At 46.6% G+C, this 19,845-nt stretch overlaps 1 protein-coding gene across 1 annotated transcript in view; it reads right to left on the bottom strand.

Moving 5' to 3' along the window:
- LOC128828497 (venom factor-like) overlaps positions 1-15,907 on the bottom strand; it is a 55,359-nt gene extending 39,452 nt beyond the window's left edge. The window contains exons 1-12 of the mRNA XM_054013214.1: positions 15,699-15,907; positions 13,132-13,324; positions 10,688-10,844; positions 8,845-8,915; positions 7,506-7,600; positions 6,173-6,255; positions 5,920-6,010; positions 5,164-5,266; positions 4,268-4,388; positions 3,934-4,049; positions 2,665-2,811; positions 1,270-1,482 (exon numbers count right to left, since the gene is read on the bottom strand). Of these exons, the coding sequence (XP_053869189.1) occupies positions 1,270-1,482; positions 2,665-2,811; positions 3,934-4,049; positions 4,268-4,388; positions 5,164-5,266; positions 5,920-6,010; positions 6,173-6,255; positions 7,506-7,600; positions 8,845-8,915; positions 10,688-10,844; positions 13,132-13,324; positions 15,699-15,769 (1,461 nt within the window). The 5' untranslated portion in view covers positions 15,770-15,907. The remainder of the gene's footprint in view (positions 1-1,269; positions 1,483-2,664; positions 2,812-3,933; positions 4,050-4,267; positions 4,389-5,163; positions 5,267-5,919; positions 6,011-6,172; positions 6,256-7,505; positions 7,601-8,844; positions 8,916-10,687; positions 10,845-13,131; positions 13,325-15,698) is intronic.
- Between the last annotated feature and the right edge of the window lie 3,938 nt (positions 15,908-19,845).

Here is a 19,845-nt window from a genome sequence, read left to right as displayed (position 1 = left end):
CCTGGCTCTGAGGTATGGAGGGTCTGGTATTCAGATACTCTTCAGACTCCCAAATCCAAGCATCATCCAATTTAGGACCATCCCTCATGACTGGAATGGGTTAGACGAGGAACTGGCTGGAGCAAAGGCCTGGGAGTCTGGACCCCTGGATTCTACTTCTGGTAGGAGTGCGATCTAGCGGTTAGAGCAAAGGACTGTGGGTCAGTGATGGATTTAGAGTTAGTGGGGCCCTGTGAGTGGCTTCATTTTCGGGGGGGCCCCCCTTCAGGACCCAGCCAAGAAAAAGAACATTCTCTTATCTCCCCTGTTTTTCATTCTTTTTTTCTTCATCCTCCTCCTATATTATAAAGTAAATGAAAATAAAGTGAGGTACCTTGATTGTGGCAGGGGGTTGGGGTGCAGGAAGGGTGTGGGCTCTGGGCAGGGGTGTGGGAGAAGGGGTGCAGGCTCTGGGAGGAAGTTTGGGTGTGGGGTGCAGGCTCTGGGCTGGGGTTGGGGGGCAGGTAGGGGGGCAGCACGGCTCCCAAAGCGACCGGCACACCCCCCCCCTCCAACAGCGGCTCCTAAGCGGGGGAGGAGGGGGGGTTATCCAAGATAGCTCTGTGCTCTGCTGCCTCCAGCCAATGGGAGCTGTGGAATCAGTGCAGAGACACCCTCTGTCCCCCCACTCCCGCCAGGGGCCGCAGGGACATGCCAGCCACTTCCAGGAGGGAGGGAGGCAGAGCGGGCAGGAAGCCACTTCAGGTCTGCTGCTGGCACGTCTCTGCGCACCCCTTAGGGAGAGGGGGGCAGCGGGTCTCCGTGCACTGCCCAGGGCAGAGGGAGTGTGTGGAGCTACCTCCACCCCTGCCAGGGGCACGCAGAGACGTGCCAGCAGCCGGCTGCTTCCTGGAGCGGTGTGGGGTCACCGGCCATTGAATCTCCTCCAATTTCCCAATCGGGACTTGGGAGCAACTAAAGCAGACTCCTGTTCCCAGATAATCCAGCCTCGGTTTATGTTCAACCTTGAGAAGATGACATTGGGGGTTTAGTCAGTGTTGGGTGGCTACTCCAGGCCACATAGACATGAGTAATAAAGCTTCTATGCAGGGCTTAAATTCAGCCGGAGCTCTCCGGGAAATATTTTCAACCTCCCTTGAGTTTTTATAGCAGGCTGGGGGACTCTGGGAAATACTCTATAAGAATATAAGCCCTGCTTCTGTGTCACTTTGGAGTCTTCAGTGCCTGGATGTAAAAGGAGAACCTACTACCTTGGAGCACAACACTTACCAGGTAGGTGAAGTACATGTTCGTGTTCACAATACTTTGGCTACTAGTTTGCAGGTGGAAGTTCACAAGTAAGTTGTCTCCAGGTTTGATTTCAGTAGAAGTGACTGCCAGATGGAGATAATTTTTAGATCCTCCTTGGGTCTGATAAGCTTCAGCCACCATGGACTTACAGGCCTGGCGGTTCTCTGGGAGGTCCCTACGGTCAGTTTTTACCTGGAAGGTTCAGGGGGAAAAAAAACAGTGTCAGTTAAACTAAATTTGAGCCTGAAAACAGAGTCTTTAACACATCCCTCTGGGCCAGGTTCTGTTCTCAGTTACACTGGTGTAAATTCAGCGTTGCTTCAGATTTACATCATTTTCATGAAAAGCAGAGTCGGGACCCTAAATCTTTAAATAAATAAAAACTAGTTCATTAAGCCAAGAAAAATTAACGACCTCCAGTCCTTATTCTAATAGCAGCAACTAGTGCTTTTCATGCCTGGCTCTCCGAGAGCTCTACAAAGGAGCTCCCTAGTTTACACAGTGGAAACTGAGGCACAGAGAGGGGAAGTGACATGCTGAAGATCGCATGGCAAACCAGTGGCAAAGCCAGGATTTGAACCCAGGCCTCCTAAGCCCCAGGCACAAAGCTGCATTGCTTCCCTTCAGGTATTCTTAGTGTTTCAGAAGCGTCCATTCAGTTTCTTTATATAGTTTAGTGCTTTGAAAGGCCCAGGAGATTGAAGCCTCTCTAGCCACAGGACAACCACAGCATGGATTCTGGCAGGGGAAGCTTCCCCACTTGGCCCCCACATCACTGTATCTCAGCCCTGCCCCTTCTGGTATTAAGAAGGAAGTTTAGTCTCTACGGCTCAGTCAATCATTGGCTTCTCTGGTGCCCTTTTCCAAGCCCCCAACCAGCCAGCCCTCCATGCTGTTGCATTTTCATTAACCATACAGTCAATTCCTTTAGCTCTTTGCCAGATTATCTGTGCATTTCCCACAAGACTCTGCCCCTTGTGAAATCCAAATCACAGGCTGCTGGAAATGACCTGATCTCACCCAGCGTAGGGAGAATTTTTTTAATTAATGGAGATATCCTATCTCCTAGAACTGGATGGGACCTTGAAAGGTCATCGAGTCCAGCCCCCTGCCTTCACTAGCAGGACCAAGTACTGATTTTTGCCCCAGATCCCTAAGTGGCCCCCTCAAGGATTGAACTCACAACGAGTGTTCAGGAGCTATGCCAGCCTGAGATGGAAATAATGGTCATATTGAAACTGCATCACTATTATCCATGAGTTTCCCACGACTGATTTAGGGCTCAGTACAAAGCCCAGGGTGTCGCCCAGAGGGAGCTGCCCAATGGGTGCACACCTCGTGCCCAGCCTCCCGTGATACCGGAAGGTTACTCACAGTGATGTCTAACTGTGATTTCCCCCCAGGCGTGTTGATAACCAGCTTTGCCGTCCCATCTCCCTGAGTCAGCCTAGAATCTTGGGAGCCATCCACCTTAACGGGAACGCGGGCCGCTGGCGAGCCATCGGGGTTTGTAACATAGACCTGAGATCAAGGGGAGACAAAGGGATTACTGCCTAGCGTGGTGTTGGACTAGGTTAGAGATTCTGTGAGTGCATTAAGCAACGGAGACACAGACAGGAGAGAATGATCCCACGGCTGCCCCACCCTCCAATTTCACTGCCTTCTGCAGTTCCACACTAGCGCCCCCTACTCCCCAGGGCTGTGGATTGCCAATTCTCCCCTTCCTCCACCATTCACCCATTCCCCACCTCTCCCCACCCCTCAACCCTGGCCTCTCCCAAACCTTTCTTCTTACTGCATTTGAACCTCAGGCTGCAATGCAGGAGCAAATACACATTTAGCTGCATACTGAGGGTATATCTACACTGCAATCAAAGGGGCGACCACAGCATGTGTAGACATACCCAAGCTAGCTTGGGTTTAGCTCTCTGGAATAACATGGGCTAGTTGCTTGAGTTCCCATCCAGGGTCCCTGGCAGGAATATATAGCCTGCCGTGGCTTCACTGCTATCACTATTGGAGCTAGCTAGAGCAAAGCTGGCTCAGGTATGTCTACATGGGCTGCAGTCACACCTCTGATTGCAGGGTAGACATGTAACCCGAGCCAAACAGCCCTGGAGCACCGGGCCCAGCATACAGCCTCATTAGGAGAGTGGAGGAGTCTAGAACCCCGAAGCGCTTGTTACTGGTACAAGGCCCAGGAAGTAGCATGCACTGTCCTAAGGCGTATGAGTGACCTCATGCCATATTTTGTATCCAGTGCCACCGCACCGCTTCCTAGATAGACTGTCAGCCAGATTCTGATCTCAGTTACATCAGCATAGGATCATAGATCATAGAACCATAGAATCATAGAATATCAGAGTTGGAAGGGACCTCAAGAGGTCATCTAGTCCAACCCCCTGCTCAAAGCAGGACCAATTCCCAGCTAAATCATCCCAGCCAGGGCTTTGTCAAGCCGGGCCTTAAAAACCTCCAAGGAAGGAGACTCCACCACCTCCCTAGGTAACGCATTCCAGTGTTTCACCACCCAGCATGAATTGATGTCAATGGAGAGACTCCGGCTTGAGATAAGAACCCGGCCCTTTGTCTCCCGTTAATACCCCAAAAAAGGCCTAGATCCAGGGGCAGAAGAGATATTACCATGAGTTCAAAGGGCATCCCCGGCTTGAAGTACTTGGCTGTTTTTGTGAAGTGGATCTGATAGGGAGAGGTCACAATGTTAATTCCGGTTCTCTCTGCTTCCACCATGTCGCTGCCTGCAGAGAGAAGCCACAGGATGGGTTAAGAAAAGCTGTTTCAGGACAGATTCTGATCTCATCTTCCCCACTGTCAGTCAGAAATAAATCTACTGGGGTCACTCTATATTTATGCCATTGGAATTAACAGTAGGATCTGGCCTGGTGTTTCCAAGGTACAAGGGACCTAAGCCATGAAAGGGCTTTATAGATCAAAAGTTATGCCCTGAATTGCTCACCAGACTGCGTCAAAACCGTCACAGTAACATAGATTGAGTGGCCGATGAGCTCCCTCAGGTCGACGAAACGGCTTTGCAGCATTGCTCTGGTTAGCTCCGCTTCCCCATTCCCGTCAGTTATCTAGAAAGAGAGAAAGGGTTTCTTAATGTCACATGCACACACGTATGCGTGCAGCCGTCAGCTCCCAAACTTCCATGGGTTTAGAGCAGAGGGCAACTTTCTCCGAATGCCTCAGGTTGGTCTTCTACCCAGAGTCAGAGGATTGCACCCGGAATGGCATAGATTGTAGCCCACTTTGTTATTAGTGTCGGGGGGGGGGAGGCCCTGGTGTCCACAGGTCCCAGCGTACAACTCTGAGCTCTGTAGTCTCTGCTGCTGCCCCTCTGTATTTGGGTGGTGGGGTGACCCATCGCAGAGCTACATATGGCCACCCCGCCATAGGGAGCAATGGTGCAGTCCCTATGCTGTCCCTTTAACTCCTCTTCTGCGGTGGCTGCAGGGGGAGCTGCATGAAGCAGGCATGGCAGCGAGGGTCATGGCAGCAGAGAAGCTTGACCCAATGGACTATTCCCTGAGCCCAAAGCCCTATACAGGCGAGTAGCACCTACAGCCAGCTGGTGGGAGAGAAGGTGGACAGCTTTTAAGGAGCCACCTACCACTTTATACGTAAGAGCACATTGGGGCTTTGTGCGGCATTATAGGGCGAATCTAGTAGGGACACACAAGTTGGCTCTGCTCCAGCTCTTGTCCCCACCCCACACTGACCTTGACTACAGCCCTTGGTGGCATTGAAGGTAAATGCCTGATTAAGGTGATGTACACTTGGGGAGGCTCTTAACTACTTCGTTAGTGAGGGCGCATCACTTCCCCAGCATTTCCCCTCCGAGAACGTTACCTCAATTCTCTTGAGTGACTGAGGGATGCTTTTCTTCTCATCGCCTATCTTCACCCCAAAGAGGACAAAGGCAGTGCCCTGTAAGTCTTTCCCATAGAGGAACCTGAAAGAGGAGGGGATGGGTAAGAAAAGCCCCACGGAAACCTCCTGAGAACCTGTGGTGCTGGCTTGTGGGTTATACCAATGAAATTTCCATCGTGGTCTCTTGAAAGATACCATGTGCCCTTGGTTGAAGGTGGCCCAGTCACAGATCAAACTAAAATAACTCATTTGTTTTCAATTAACCTCTTTCTGATGTGGTAGCTGGAGGTAATGGCAGAAATAGTAGATGAAGGAACTGAGCTGAAGCCACGGAGTTTGCTTATGGGTCAAGCCAGGTTTCAGTTCCTCACCAGAAGAAACTTTACTTTGGGAGAATAGCTTGCTGAACGTTTCCCCTCTAAACTGTTTTTCGATGGCAAACTGGGTTATTTACCAAACAAATTTTTCTGTAAGAACTGTCTGCTTTCCATAGGGGGGAAAAAGAAATCTATTTTTAATTGAAAAAATGGAATGCCTGAAAGCCCAAAATATTTAAATTTGGGAATGCTGCCATAATGCCTCATGGGAGTTGTAGTTCTGTTGTCTCATGTGCCCATTCTCCTCTCTGGGTCCAGGCCACCCAGCCACACAGCATCTCCCATGATGCACCATGGCCAGGGACTCCCATGATGCACCGCCTCTCCTTCCACTCTACCAGCTCACAGAGACACTCACCTCGCGTTGATATGAATTCTGAGGTCCTCATTGCCATCTATGTAAAAAAACTTCTCAGATGGCTCCAATGTGACTTCAAAACTCGGTAACACTGGAGAAACGAGAGGGGAAGGAGAGAACGTTGAGTTTATAGGATGGTACAGCCGGTCTGTAAAGCCAAATTGAATAAAAAGTCTCCTCTACGATGGGGTCAGGAGATTAGAGAGAGGAGAGCTTTCTGGGATGGATGAAGGACAATAGCGGGGATCCTTACCATACTCTTTAATGTCAAACTGCGCACTGAAGCTCTGCTTTGGGGAATCTTCATACTTAGCCACAATAGTCCAGGTTCCCAAACTACAGGGGAAAATAAAAAGACGAATGAATGCTCCTAGCACTTATTTTGCTATGTCTGACTTTCCCTCTTCTTTCTCCAGGAAATTTTATTGGCCTGTAATGCTAAATTTAAGCCATGCATTGATCCCAAGATGACTTCAGGTCAATAAAAACGACAGTTCACCATCTTAGCTTCTGGCAATCTAACATACGGTTGCATATTTTGAGGGGTATAGGGAGCCCAACAAAATCTGCCCTCCTTGGGGCAGGAGTGAAACATGTTGGGTAGGAGGACAAATTCGGACGGGTTCTCCAATCAAAAAGGGTTTGGACATTCAAATGGCTCCTAAGAATAAGAACAGTTAATGCTAACGACAATTCTGGAAGGGTTCTTAAACCTCAGGCTTCAGGGCTTACGCCAGTCTCTAAATATCAGGATGACACTGTCATAGGGATATTATCCCACATCTGCCTACTTCAGAGGATCTTACGCTGTCCTCTGCACCATCTGGTGGTACCACTTTTGGCCATAGAACATTGGACTAGATGGATCTTGAGTCTGATCCACTCTGGCAATTCCTAGGTCACAATCACTGTGTTACTGGGGATAGATCGCTCTCAATAGGAAAACAGCCACCATGTGTCCACATCTGCTTTAAACACTGCTTAGGAGGTTATTATCTCCAGGAAAGGTGAAACAGCTAATGAATCATACAGATAAATCTTCCGTTTCACTGCCTGATCGCTGTAGGTCTTTATTACTAAGGCCCTACCAAATTCATGGTCCATTCGGGTCAATTTCTCAGCCATAGGATTTGAAAATTAGTCAATTTCACATTTTCAGATGTTTACATCTGAAATTTCACAGTGCTGTAACGATGGGGTTCCCGACCCAAAAGGCAGCTGTGTGGGGGGTGGGGGTTGCAAAGCTGTTGTAGGGGCGTTGTGGGATTGCCATCCTCACTTCCATGCTGCCTTCATAGCTGGGCTTCCTGCAGCTTCAGGAGGTACCTGGAGGTGGGTCTGATTTCCCCCCCCCCCCCCCCGAGAGTGGCTGGGCAGGAGAAGTGTAAGTCCTGTTCCTCCCCAGCCCTGGGGACTAGTAGCTGGAGCCTGGGGAGCCCCCTGCCCTGCCCCTCTCCTTCCCCTCCAATAGCTATATTTCATGGGGGAGGGCTTATTTCACAGTCCGTGGCATGTTTTTCACAGCCATGACTTTGGTAGGGCCCTATTTATTACATATGCATATGGTGACATTTAGGGCAACTTACCTGATAATTTCAGGTAAGCGATGATTCATAGGGAAGATCCCGACTTTGCTGGGTGACGATACAGATTCCCTCTTCACAATAATGCCCTCAGGTGTCTGGCAAGTAAAATCAGGTCAGAGTTTAGAGAGGTCAGAAAACATCGTGAATTGTTCTGCCCAATACGATCATGTGGTTTTAATTTGTGGGTTTCCTAATAAAAGATTCGGAGGTTTATAAATCAGCATGTAACAGTCAGTTGCTTCGGCTGCTTTGGTTGATGTGATGCAGAGACCCCTTGGAAAAGGACCCCCTGTTCTTTGCAAATAACTCTTGCCTCAGACCTGACAAACTTACTACACCAAACACACGTCTTGCAGGGTGTTTATCCATGAGGGATAACATGTATGGTATCTACAAGGCTTGCAACCTATCAAGACTCAATCATTGCAAGATTGCTCAGCACGCACCAGCCAGAGATGTCTGGAGGTTTGGGGGAGGGCGTAATATGCACTTCATGGACATGTCATGAAATAATGTAAAAATAAGAGAAACATAACATATAAATAATTATTCTAATATAATTATAAATATATTTTGAAACAAAAACACATTTGAAACAAAACATGGATGCTTTCTCAAAACAACTTTTTCCACTTTGAAAATATTTTTTTTGCAGAAATTTCATCAAAATCATATCAACGTTGTGAAAAATTTTGCTCTTTGTCAAAATGGCATTTTCTTGTGGAAAACTGTTTCACCAAAGACCAGATCTATTCGTAGCTTCCACTTCAGACCCATGCTGGCTGCACAGCTCCCTTATCGATAACCTTTCCACCCTCCCAAAGTGCTCCCAAACCCTTGCTCCAATGCTACACACAACATCTCCAACTGAACCATGAAACCTCCCAAACAGCACAGCTGCCCCTCCGGAACCATAGAACTTTCCTAGTCAATGACAGAAGGAAACTTTCCACGCATTAGGTTTACAAGGTGAGGCTTCAATCAGCTATTAACTCATCTCCTATCCTTACCATGTTTTTATAGGTTTGCAGTGTTGTTATAGCCGTGTTGGTCCCAGGATATGAGACACACGGTGGGTGAAGTTATATCTTTTATTCTGTTGATGGAAAAGGAACTTTCCAGACACACAGACCTGACGAAGAGCTCTGTGGAGCTCAAAGCTCGTCTCTTTCCACCAACAGAAGTTGGTCTAATAAAAGATATTATCCCACCCACCTTGTCTGTCTCATGTTGCTGCTGGAGTGTTTACATTCAGTGATGCTAGTTAAAACAGTTATGTTTACAAAACTCAATTCTTACACCTAGCCATTGTGACGAAGGGACAGGAAAATGGTCTTACATGAAATTCAACGATAACTGGTTTCGACACTGGTTCCAGTTGATGACCCACAGAGAAGATTCGACAATAGACTGAAAAAAAATTCAGAAGGCAAATTAATGGTTTATTGCTCTGCCAGGCCCTTTGGTTGGTTTATTTCACTTTAAGCAGAGCGCAATCTGAGATATCCTGAGTATACAGGTTAAAATATAGGAAACAAAAGGTAGGATGGAATTAATAGGCAGCGTGTTTAAAACAAACAAAAGGAAAAACTTGGCCACACAACACAGAGTCAACTTGTGGAACTCATTGCCATGGTATGTTGTGTGAAGGCCAAAAGTATAACTGGTTTCAACAAAGAATGAGCTAATTTCATGGAAGATTGACCATCTTGGCTAATAGCCATTGGTGGATCTCCTTCAAGTGTCCCTAGACTCTCACTGCCAGGAGCTGGGACTTGACAACGGAAGATGGATCACTCGAAATTGCCCTGTTCTGTTCATTCTGATGAGGCCTTTGTGACTACGTGCGTCTGCGCCATGAGGAGTTAGGCGGAGATCAAAAGATTCTATTTCCATAGGCCACATAACAGCTGTGAAATGTAATGGCTGTGTCACTACCAACCTAAAATGGAACTGAAAGGGGTCCATATCCCATTCCCATCCAGGTCCAATCTGTCTATGGTGCTTATATGGCCCCCCTTTCTGTAATATATGGGTGCCTCACAATCTTTAATGTGTTTATCTTCACAACACATCTGCAAAGCAGGGCAGTGCTTTTATCCCCATTGTTCAGATAGGGGAACTGAGGTACAGAGAGGCTAGGCAACTTGCCCAAGGTCACACACAGTTTGTGGAAGAACAGGAACTTGACCACCAATCTTCCAAGACTTAGACTAGTTCCCTAACCACTTGACCATGCTTCCTCTCTTCCCCCATCGATATCTAAAGCTCTGAACACTCAATGGAAACGTCTTGAGGCATCATTCACTAATGTTTTGTACCTTGTGTCCAGAGTTGAGTGAATGATTTTTTTTTTTTTTGGTTCAGCGGCCAAACTGAAAAATCCCCCCCAAATTTTTGTTCCGGATCAACACGAAACAGAAGTTTGTTTGTTTTTTCTTGCCAAAACAAAAAATGATTATCTATTATGATAGGGCAATGCCCTTGCGTGAAGTCTATTATGATTGGTAAACATTTTGTTTCAGGTCAAACAAAATGTTTTATTTTGTTGAGTTTTCTGGTGGTTTTTACTTAAAAGCAAATTTAGCTGAATTTCTAAATGGAACATCATTTCCAAACAAAACGTCAAAATGTTGTATTTCCAAAACATCAAAATGAATCATTTTGACTTTAAAAAAATCATCTTTTTTTCAGTCAAAACCATTCTCCAAAATCAACCTGAATTTGTGAACAGTTTTGGTCAACCCAAAACTGATTTGTTTGGAGCATAAACTATTTGTCTGAGAAATTTCACGCAGCTCTATTTGTGTTATCATTTACCCCAGGGCAGAGTGGAGTAAAATGCTACCTCTGGCATGAGGGGAGAGTTCTGTTTTGGGAGCGATTTAGGTCTGATTTGCACAGGTGTGACTGCTGACCCAAGGTGCAAGGCAGCAGATGATCAGGTGTGAAGATATGACAGTTCCCTTGCATGGAGTGTACTGCAAATGGTCAAGTACCAATGAATGGTAACATACTCCTGGGGATGGAGACTTAAGAAGCCACTAATGAAATACAGAAGAATTAAAACCGGAAGATGAGAGACACAATAATCTCCACACTATGCAACCTGCAGCCCTGCTGTAGATCTAAAATGAAGTCAGTGCACCCAATGTCCAAAAGGGGTCAGAAGAAGACAGTACCTGTAGATCCAGGTGTGTAGATGGTTTTATCTGTCTGGATGAAGATGTAGCCACTGTGGAAGGTGACCAGAACCACTTTCTCCAAGTTGAATTGTGGGCTTCTGGCTTGGATAGCCACATACTGTTTGCCATCTTTCTTTAGGTCTTTGGTAGGAACCTGAGTGAACATAAGATTATTCAGTGTGGAGTTATTGGTTCACCAGGTCAATAGTCACAATGTATAAGGTATCCATGCTGGAACAGTGAAACTCAATCATAAATCATGTTAGCAATCCTGACAAAAGTTACAAAGCTCCATGAGAAACCCTATGTCATAAATTTCCCCTTGATCCATCTATCTCAGGGGCGGGCAAACTTTTTGGCTTGAGGGCCGCATCGGGTTTCGGAAATTATATGGAGGGCCGGTTAGGGGAGGGTTATATGGAAATAATATGGAGGGTCGGTTAGGTAGCCCGGCCCCTCCCCGGGACTCCTGCCCCATCCACCCCCCCGTGCTCCCTGTCCCCTGACCACCCCCGCCCCTGACTGCCCCCGCCACCCCATCCAACCCCCCTTCCTTCTCGACTCCCCCCCCGGACCCCTGCCCCATCCAACCACCCCTTCTCCCTGTCCCCTAACTGCCCCCAGAACCCCTTCCCCCCACTGCCCCATCCAACCCCTCCTCTCATTCCTGATGGCCCCCTGGGACCCCTGCCCCATCCAACCACCCCTTCTCCCTGTCTCTGGAACCCCTGCCCGTGACTGCCCCACTGCCCCATCCAACCCCCCCTCCTTCCTGACTCCCCCCCCGGAACCCCTGCCCCAGCCAGCCAGCCCTTCTCCCTGTCCCCTGAAACCCCTGACTGCCCCCCATCGCCCCATCCAACCCCCCCTCCTTCCTGACTCCCCCCCGGGACCCCTGCCCCATCCAACCACCCCTTCTCCCTGTCCTCTAACTGCCCCCGGGACTCCTGCCCCTGACTGCACCAACCCGAACTCCCCTGCCCTCTATCCAACCCCCCTGCTCCCTGCCCCCTGAGACTGCAGGGGAGGGGGAACAGCAGGGGAGGGGCCAGGGGCTAGCCTCCCAGGCCAGGAGCTCAAGGGCCGGGCAGCAGGGTCCCGCAGGCCAGATGTGGCCCGCGGGCCATAGTTTGCTCACTTCTGGTCTGTCTGAATGGTAAGATCTTCAGGACAGGGACTGATTTGTAGACTTTGTACAATACCTAAGAGATTGGAGCTTTGGCTTTGCTTAGGGCCTCTGGACACCGGCATAAGAAAGTGTAATCTAGCGGATATTAAAAGAATGAGTTAAAAGTAATTTCAGCTCCTACCCCTGCCTTGGATCCTCGCCCCCTCCCAATTTTTGTGATTTACAATCATGTTTTACTATTTTTTTTAAAACCTCTCCCTGGGTGCGGTGGGCAAATCCCACCCAGACAACAGAAATTCTGACAACTAAGTAGATGGGGGAGCCAGTGAAAGGTAAAATCTCCCTTTTCATGTATCAAAGGCACAAATGGGTTTTAGCTTTAAACCACCTTTGCACCCTCCTTATCCTGGGCTGCTCCCCGGCATCCAGTTTATTTGGACGGCCCCAGGGACCTGACTAGGGCTGCAGCCCAGATATGCCTCTCCACTCCAGCGTGCTTCCTATGCCTGGGCTAATGAAGGGATCCTCAGAAGGCAGTGTTATTCCCTCAGTGCTTGGGCCTGACGGTATCCTCCCTGGCCAGATATGGGGCTTTTAGGGCCCCTTTACGCCACTTTGGTCCTTTTACCTGGTGTAAAGAGGCCGTGAAAGAACTGATGATCTCATCCCTCATCTCTTTCCATGATAATGAATTTAGGGGACAGGAGTCCGGGGGGGTCCAGGCCACGACCCCCTCCCCTAACCGGCCCTCCATACAGTTTCCGAAACCCGATGCGGCCCCAAAAAGTTGGCCTGCCCCTGATTTAGACAATGCAAAAGGCAAAGAAAGGACTACAGGAACAATGACTACTGGGGGATTTGAACCAACTGGCTAAGTGATTTATTTTTTCCCTCTTTGGTGGAAATTACCCCAAAACATCCGTGTTCCCAACGCTCATGATTTTATTGAGAGTCTCACGATAGTGATTATTTTTCCTCAAAGCTCCAGCTCCTGGATTCATGTGATTAGGTGCAAATCTCAGCTTTCCTGTTTTTAAACAAGGAAGTTCTCATAGTTGCAGAGAAAAGCTTGAAAACATGACCCAAGTGCACCCGAACGGCCCAGAAGCCAGAAGACAAACAAAATGATCGGGGAGGGGGGGGAGAGGGGGAGAGGCAAAAAGCCCTCATGATTTTTAAGCCAATCTCGTGATTTTTTTGATGCCTGACTGATGGTTTTTGAATACCTGGGGTTGGCACCATTGAAATATATATTGTGATATGGTTTAACCATTTGTTTTGCTGAGCGATACGAGGCTGGGGTTTTACGCACCTTTATTATGGCTGTGCCCATCATCCCATTGTCAGCGTTCAGGTTGGTTCTGACTTGGTATAAAATGAGCCTCTTCAGAGGGAAGTCTTGTACGGTGATTGTCACCTCGGTTGGAGTGGTGAGGCCATGTGCTTCTACCACGATATTCTCTTCGCTCTCCACCCGCAGAACATTAGGGGTGATCAGAGTGTATCTATGAAATGTTTATTCATTTACAGAAAATCTTTGACAAGGTCCCTCACCAAAGTTCTTAAGCAAAGTAAGCTGTCATGGGATAAAAGGGAAGGTCCTTTCATGGATTGGTAACTGGTTAAAATATAGGAAACAAAGGGTAGGAATAAATGGTCAGTTTTCAGAATGGAGAGAGGTACATAGTGGTGTCCCCAAAGGGTCTGTACTGGGACCAGTCCTATTTAACATATTCATAAATGATCTGGAAAAAGGGGTAAACAGTGAGGTGGCAAAATTTGCAGATGATACAGAACTACTGAAGATAGTTAAGTCCCAAGCAGACTGCGAAGAGTTACAGAAGGATCTCACAAAACTGGGTGACCGGCAAACAAAATGGCAGATGAAATTCAATATTGTAATGCACATTGGAAAACATAATCCCAACTATACATATACAATGATGGGGTCTAAGTTAGCTGTTACCACTCAAGAGAGAGATTTTGGAGTCATTGTGGATAGTTCTCTGAAAACATCCACTCAATGTGCAGCGGCAGTCAAAAAAGCAAACAATGTTGGGAATCATTAAGAAAGGGATAGATAATAAGACAGAAAATATCATATTGCCTGTATATAAATCCATGGTATGCTCATATCTTGACTACTGCATGCAGATGTAGTCGCCCCATCTCAAGGGGACTTGGAAAAGGATTTGGAAAAGGTTCAGAAAAGGGCAACATAAACGGCTAGGGGTATGGAACGGCAATAAGAGATTAATAAGACTGGGCCTTGTCAGCTTGGAAAAGAGACGACTAAAGGGAGATATGATAGAGGTCTATAAAATCATGACTGGTGTGGAGAAAGTAAATAAGAAATGTTATTTATTCTCTCATAACACAAGAACTAGGGGTCACCAAATGAAATTAATAGGCAGCAGGTTTAAAACAAACAAAAAGGAAGTATTTTTTCACACAGCGCACAGACAACCTGTGGAACTCTTTGCCAGAGGATGTTGTGAAGGCCAAGTTTATAACAGTGTTCAAAAAAGAACTAGGTAAGTTCATGGAGGATAGGTCCATCCATAGCTATTATCCAGGATGGGCAGGGATGTTGTCTCTAACCTCTGTTTGCCAGAAGCTGGGAATGAGCGACAGGGGATGGATCACTTGATGATTACCTGTGCTGTTTATTTCCTCTGGGGCACCTGGCATTGGCCACTGTTGGAAGATAGGATACTGGGCTAGATGGACCTTTGGTCTGACCCAGTATGGCCGTTCTTATGTACTACATTTTAAACTTCATCTGAGACACCCACTTCCCCAAGCATGCCTCCTGCCTCTTCATCACCAATGAGCGTCATACCCTCCCTGCCCACCTCTAAACCACAAAGCCCAGGAATTACAGAGGAATGCAATTGGCCCATATAAATCACCTTCTCTCTTGCTGTCTCTCTGAGACACCGCCCCCCATTCCTCTAGCAAGTCAACAGTTGCCTACCGAGGTCAGAAATGTGACACTGGTAGGCAACCTAATTCTTAGACAACCTAATTCTTTCTTCTTAACTTAACTTTCTTCACAGGGTTCCCATGGGACAACTCTATGTTTCCTAGCTTGTGGCTTTGCTTCGGGTGTTATTTGCCTGTTGGAATTTTAACTCGTTTAAAGGTGCCTTTTTGTAGCTTCATAATACCAGAATTTGGGAACTATATTATGTGGCTACTAATAAGGAGCAAAGGGTCATATCTGAAGTCTCCTTTGGATACGCTGCATAAGTTGATGCCAAGCCATAAACACATTCACTGGAAATAATCTCAAACTAAATCTCCAGGATGGGACATCGTTTTTTGAAATCTAGCTCTTGGCCCACCCCTAAGATTTACACAGCATGGTCAAGCAAAGTTCTCCCTTCACCGGGAGAGACGCAGCCAACCATGCCTACTGCAGACATCTCACTATTGAGATCTGAATTCACAGGAACGTACAAATCCACAGGCAAAATTGTTACCAAGTCTCAATCACTGATTTTCATCTCAAAGCTGTTTCAAACCAGTGCATCGCTGCTGACTTCTATGCAGTCATTCCTGATTTACAACGCTGGAAGTGCGAGCAGAATTCTGCCCAATGGGAAGGTTGCCTTATGCTCAGATTATAGAAACTTGGCACTAGAGTTCTGCTTTTCAGGTTAAAGCACTTCCAAATTTTACAATCCTGAAATAATTTGAAAATGAATGAGGTTGACAAAGATCAGAGCAAACGGGAAAGAGAATTTCTGAAGCTGGCTTCCACTTGTCACGGAATTTCAGCGAAGGAAGAAAAATTCAGGGTAGGCTCCACTCAGAACAGTCTAACGAACCCCAGGCTAATATCCTCACCTGCTCAGAATCACGGGAGGTACTTACAGTTGGCTGTGAGAAACGGCTGGGAAACAGAACCCAAACACGGCCAGTAGGTAGAGAATACATCCCTCCATGGCGATGAGGGTTGAAATAATAGCTCCTACCGGGTTATTTATATTCAGAGTCCAATGTAAACCAAGCCCTTATGCAAACCACTGAGCAGTTATTAAGTTTTGGGAAGAAGCCAAGACAGCTTTGCATCTTAATAGAAGACCTAGGAGGGATATTTGGACTGCTAGTTTGATGTTTGTTCTGTTATTTATTCAGGCTAGTGACAGCCAAGAATGGCCAGGCTCAAATCTACGGATGGGGAAATTGATCAAAACACATCTTGTTCAGATCTCCACAGGGAACCAAGTACAAGGATTAGGAGTCAGGACTCCTGAGTGCCGTCGCTGTCTCTGCCACTGCCTCATCATAGAACGGGGGTGAGCAAACTATGGCCCGCAGGCCGGATGCAGCCCGCCAGCCGTTTTAAGTCAGCCCTCGAGCTCCCGCTGGTGAGCAGGGTCTGCCCCCCTCCGGCGCTCCAGCCTGGGAGCAGGGTCAGGGGCTGCTCCACACAGCTCCCAGAAGCAGCGGCATGGCCCAGCTCTGCTCCTAGATGTAAGGGCAGCCAGGTGGCTCCGCTCTGCATGCTGCCCCCACCCCAAGCGCCACTAATAGCCATTGATGGACATATCCTCCATGTTCTCTCATTCTTTTTTGAGCCCAGTTATACTTTTGGCCTTCACAACCTCCTCTGGTAATGAATTCCACAGGTTGACTGTGCATTGTGTGAAGAAATACTTCCTTATCCTTCTTTTAAACCTGTTGCCTCTTAATTTCATTGGGTGACCCCTGGTTCCTTTGTTATGTGAAGGGGTAAATAACACTTCCTTAGTCACTTTCTCCACCCCAGTCAGGATTTTATAGGCCTTTATCATATTCCCCCCCACCCCACAGTCACCTCTTTTCTAAGATGAACAGTCCCAGTCTTGTTAATCTCGTCTCATACGGAAGCTGTTCCATATTCCTAATCATTTCTGTTCCTCTTCTTTCCAATTCTAATATATCTTTTTTGAGATGGGGTGACCAGAACTGCAAGCAGCATTCAAGGAATGGGCGTACCATAGATTTATACAGAGGCATTATGATATTTTCTGTTGTCTTATCCATCCAGTTCCTAATAGTTCTAACATTCTGTTCGATTTTTTGACAGCCGCTGAACCTTGAGCAGATGTTTTTAATAGCACAATCCACAATGACTCCAAGGTCTCTTTCTTGGATGGTAACAGCTAATTTAAACCCCATCGTTTTCTATGCATAATTGGCATTATGTTTTGCAATGTGCATTACTTTGCATTTATCAACATTGAATTTCATCTGCCATTTTCTTGCCCATTCATACAGTTCTGTGCGCTCCCTTAGTAACTCTTCACAGTCTGCTTTGGACTTAACTATCTTGAGTAAATTTGTATCGTCTGCAAACTTTGTCACCTCACTGTTTACCCCTTTTTTCCAGATCACTTATGAATATGTTGAACAGCACAGGTTGCTGCAAGATTCTTAGGGGACCAATGTTCCCTCTAATTTTTTACACCCATGTGCAGAATGAATTTTGTTATGTGCACTAATATGGAGGTGATGTGTGGTGGGGGTGGGGCCAAAGGGTTTGGAGTGTGGGACAGGGCACAGGGTTGTGGTATGGAAGGGGATGAGGGCTCTGTCTGGGGGTGCAGGCTCTGGGGTGGGGCCAGGGATGAGGGTTTGGGCTGCAAGTTGCGGCAGGAGATAGGACTCTCCCCAGCTCTCGCTCGCTATGGCAGCTCTGGGGCTGGGATCGGGGGAGAGGTGCCACACCCTGCCTGTGTGGCCCTTGGTAGCCTGCTGTGCAGCTTAGAAGCAACTTAGTGGGGGACCCAACTATTTGTACCTGTCTCCACTGTGAAAACTGAGTTTATTCCTACCCTTTGTTTCTTATCTTATAACCAGATACCGATCCATGAGAAGATCTTCCGTCTTATCCCATGACCCCTTACTTTGCTTAAGAGACTTTGGTGAGGGACCTTGTCAAAGGCTTTCTGAAAGTCCAAATGTACTATATAAACTGGAGCCCCCTTGTCCACATGTTTGTTGACACCCTCAAAGAATTCTAATATACGATGAGGCATGATTTGCCTTTACAAAAGCCGTGTTGACTCTTCCAACAAATCGTGTTCATCTACGTGTCTGATCATAATTCTGCTCTTTACTATAGTTTCAATCAATTTGCCTGGTACCCAAGTTAGGCTCACCAGCCTGTATTTGTCAGGAACATCTCTGGAGCCTTTTTTAAAAGTCGGCATCATATTAAACATTCACCAGTCAGCTGGTAACAGAGGATGATACAAGCAGTAGGTATGTCCCCCATGACATACCACCGTTAGTAGTTCTGCAATTTATAGTTGAGTTCCTTCAGAATGCTGGGGTGAATACCACCTGGTCCTGGTGACTTATTACTGCTTCACTTATCAATTTGTTCCAAAACCTTCTTGATTGACATCTCGATCTGAGACCATTCCTCAGATTTGTCACCTAAACAGAATGGCTCAGGTATGGGAATCTCCCTCACATCCTTTGGAGTGAAGACCGATGCCTCTATTATGTTTTTTTTTAAAGTTTCCATGCAGCTTGCAGGCGTTTCACTTTTGTGACCGTTCCTTTTAATTTCTGTTTAATTAGCCGCCTCATTTTTATGTAGCTCCCTTTTTAAAATTAAACCCACCACAGTAGCATTTCTTTGGAATTTTCCTCCCTAAAAGGATGTTGAATTTAATTACATTATAGACTCAGACTTTAAGGTCAGAAGGGACCATTATGATCATCTAGTCCGACCTCCTGCACAACGCAGGCCACAGAATCTCACCCACCCACTCCTGTAACAAACCCCTAACTTATGTCTGAGTTATTGAAGTCCTCAAATCGTGGTTTAAAAACCTCAAGGTGCAGAAAATCCTCCAACAAGTGACCCGTGCCCCACGCTGCAGAAGAAGGCGAAAAACCTCCCGGGCCTCTGCCAATCTGCCCTGGAGAAAAATTCCTTCCTGACCCCAAATATGGCAATCAGTTAAACCCTGAGCATGTGGGCAAGACTCACCAGCCAGCACCCGGAAAGAATTCTCTGTAGTAACTCAGATCCCACCCCATCACAGATCATTGGGCATATTTACCTGCTAATAATCAAGGATCAATTAATTGCCAAAATTAGGCTATCCCATCTGGTCACTATTACCGAGTGGTTCAGCAACATTCACTTCTTAGACCGGATTATGTGCAACACTTCAGTCTAAATCAAGACTTGCCTCTCCCCTTCTGGGTTCCAGGACTAGCTGCTTTAAGAAGCAGTCATTAATGATGTCTAGATATTTTATCTCTGCATCCTGTCCCAAGGTGACATGGTCTCAGGCAATATGGGGGATAGTTGAAATCCCCCATTATTATTGGGTTTTCTGTTTTTGTAGCTCTCTAACCAACCTGAGCATTTCACAATCACCGTCACCATCATGGTCAGTAGTATATTCCCTCCTGTACACTCTTACTGGTCAAGCAAGGAATTTCTATCAGAGATCCTATGATACTATTTGATTCATTTAAGAGTTTTACTATATTTGACTTTATGCTTGCTATCACATACTGTGCACTCCTCCACCAGTACAACCTACTCTGTCATTCCTACACAATTTGTATCCTGTATTCCTGTGCCCCATTGATTATCATTCCAGTTTCTATAATGCCTATTATATCAATATCCTCATTTAATACCAGGCATTCCACTTTGCTTATCTTAGTATCTAGACTTCTTGCACTTCAATACAAATACTTATAAAATGTGTCAATTTTTAATTGTCTGCCTTCAGAGGCTGGAACTGGGGCTTCTTTGTTTGACTGTTTCTCTTCAGTTCCTTCCTGTACTTATTGGGGACATATGTCTCGTTTGTGAGTACTGCACCCTTGCAAGAAATGCAATCTTAAACCTGGGGTTTTAGGGTTTGACGTGTCTAAGCCCCAGTACCAGGAAAAAAGATATACAAAGTTAAAATGGAAACCTATCAAAAGCATGTGGCAATGGACAAAATTCCTAAAGCAATGCATTAACGCCAACAGGGGAACTAGAAATATACACAATAAA

The sequence above is a fragment of the Malaclemys terrapin genome, chromosome 23 (genome assembly GCF_027887155.1).
Source record: "Malaclemys terrapin pileata isolate rMalTer1 chromosome 23, rMalTer1.hap1, whole genome shotgun sequence".
Classification (NCBI taxonomy): domain Eukaryota; kingdom Metazoa; phylum Chordata; order Testudines; family Emydidae; genus Malaclemys; species Malaclemys terrapin.
Note: the sequence above shows the minus strand (reverse complement) of the source record. Positions and strands in the feature narration are given on the sequence as shown.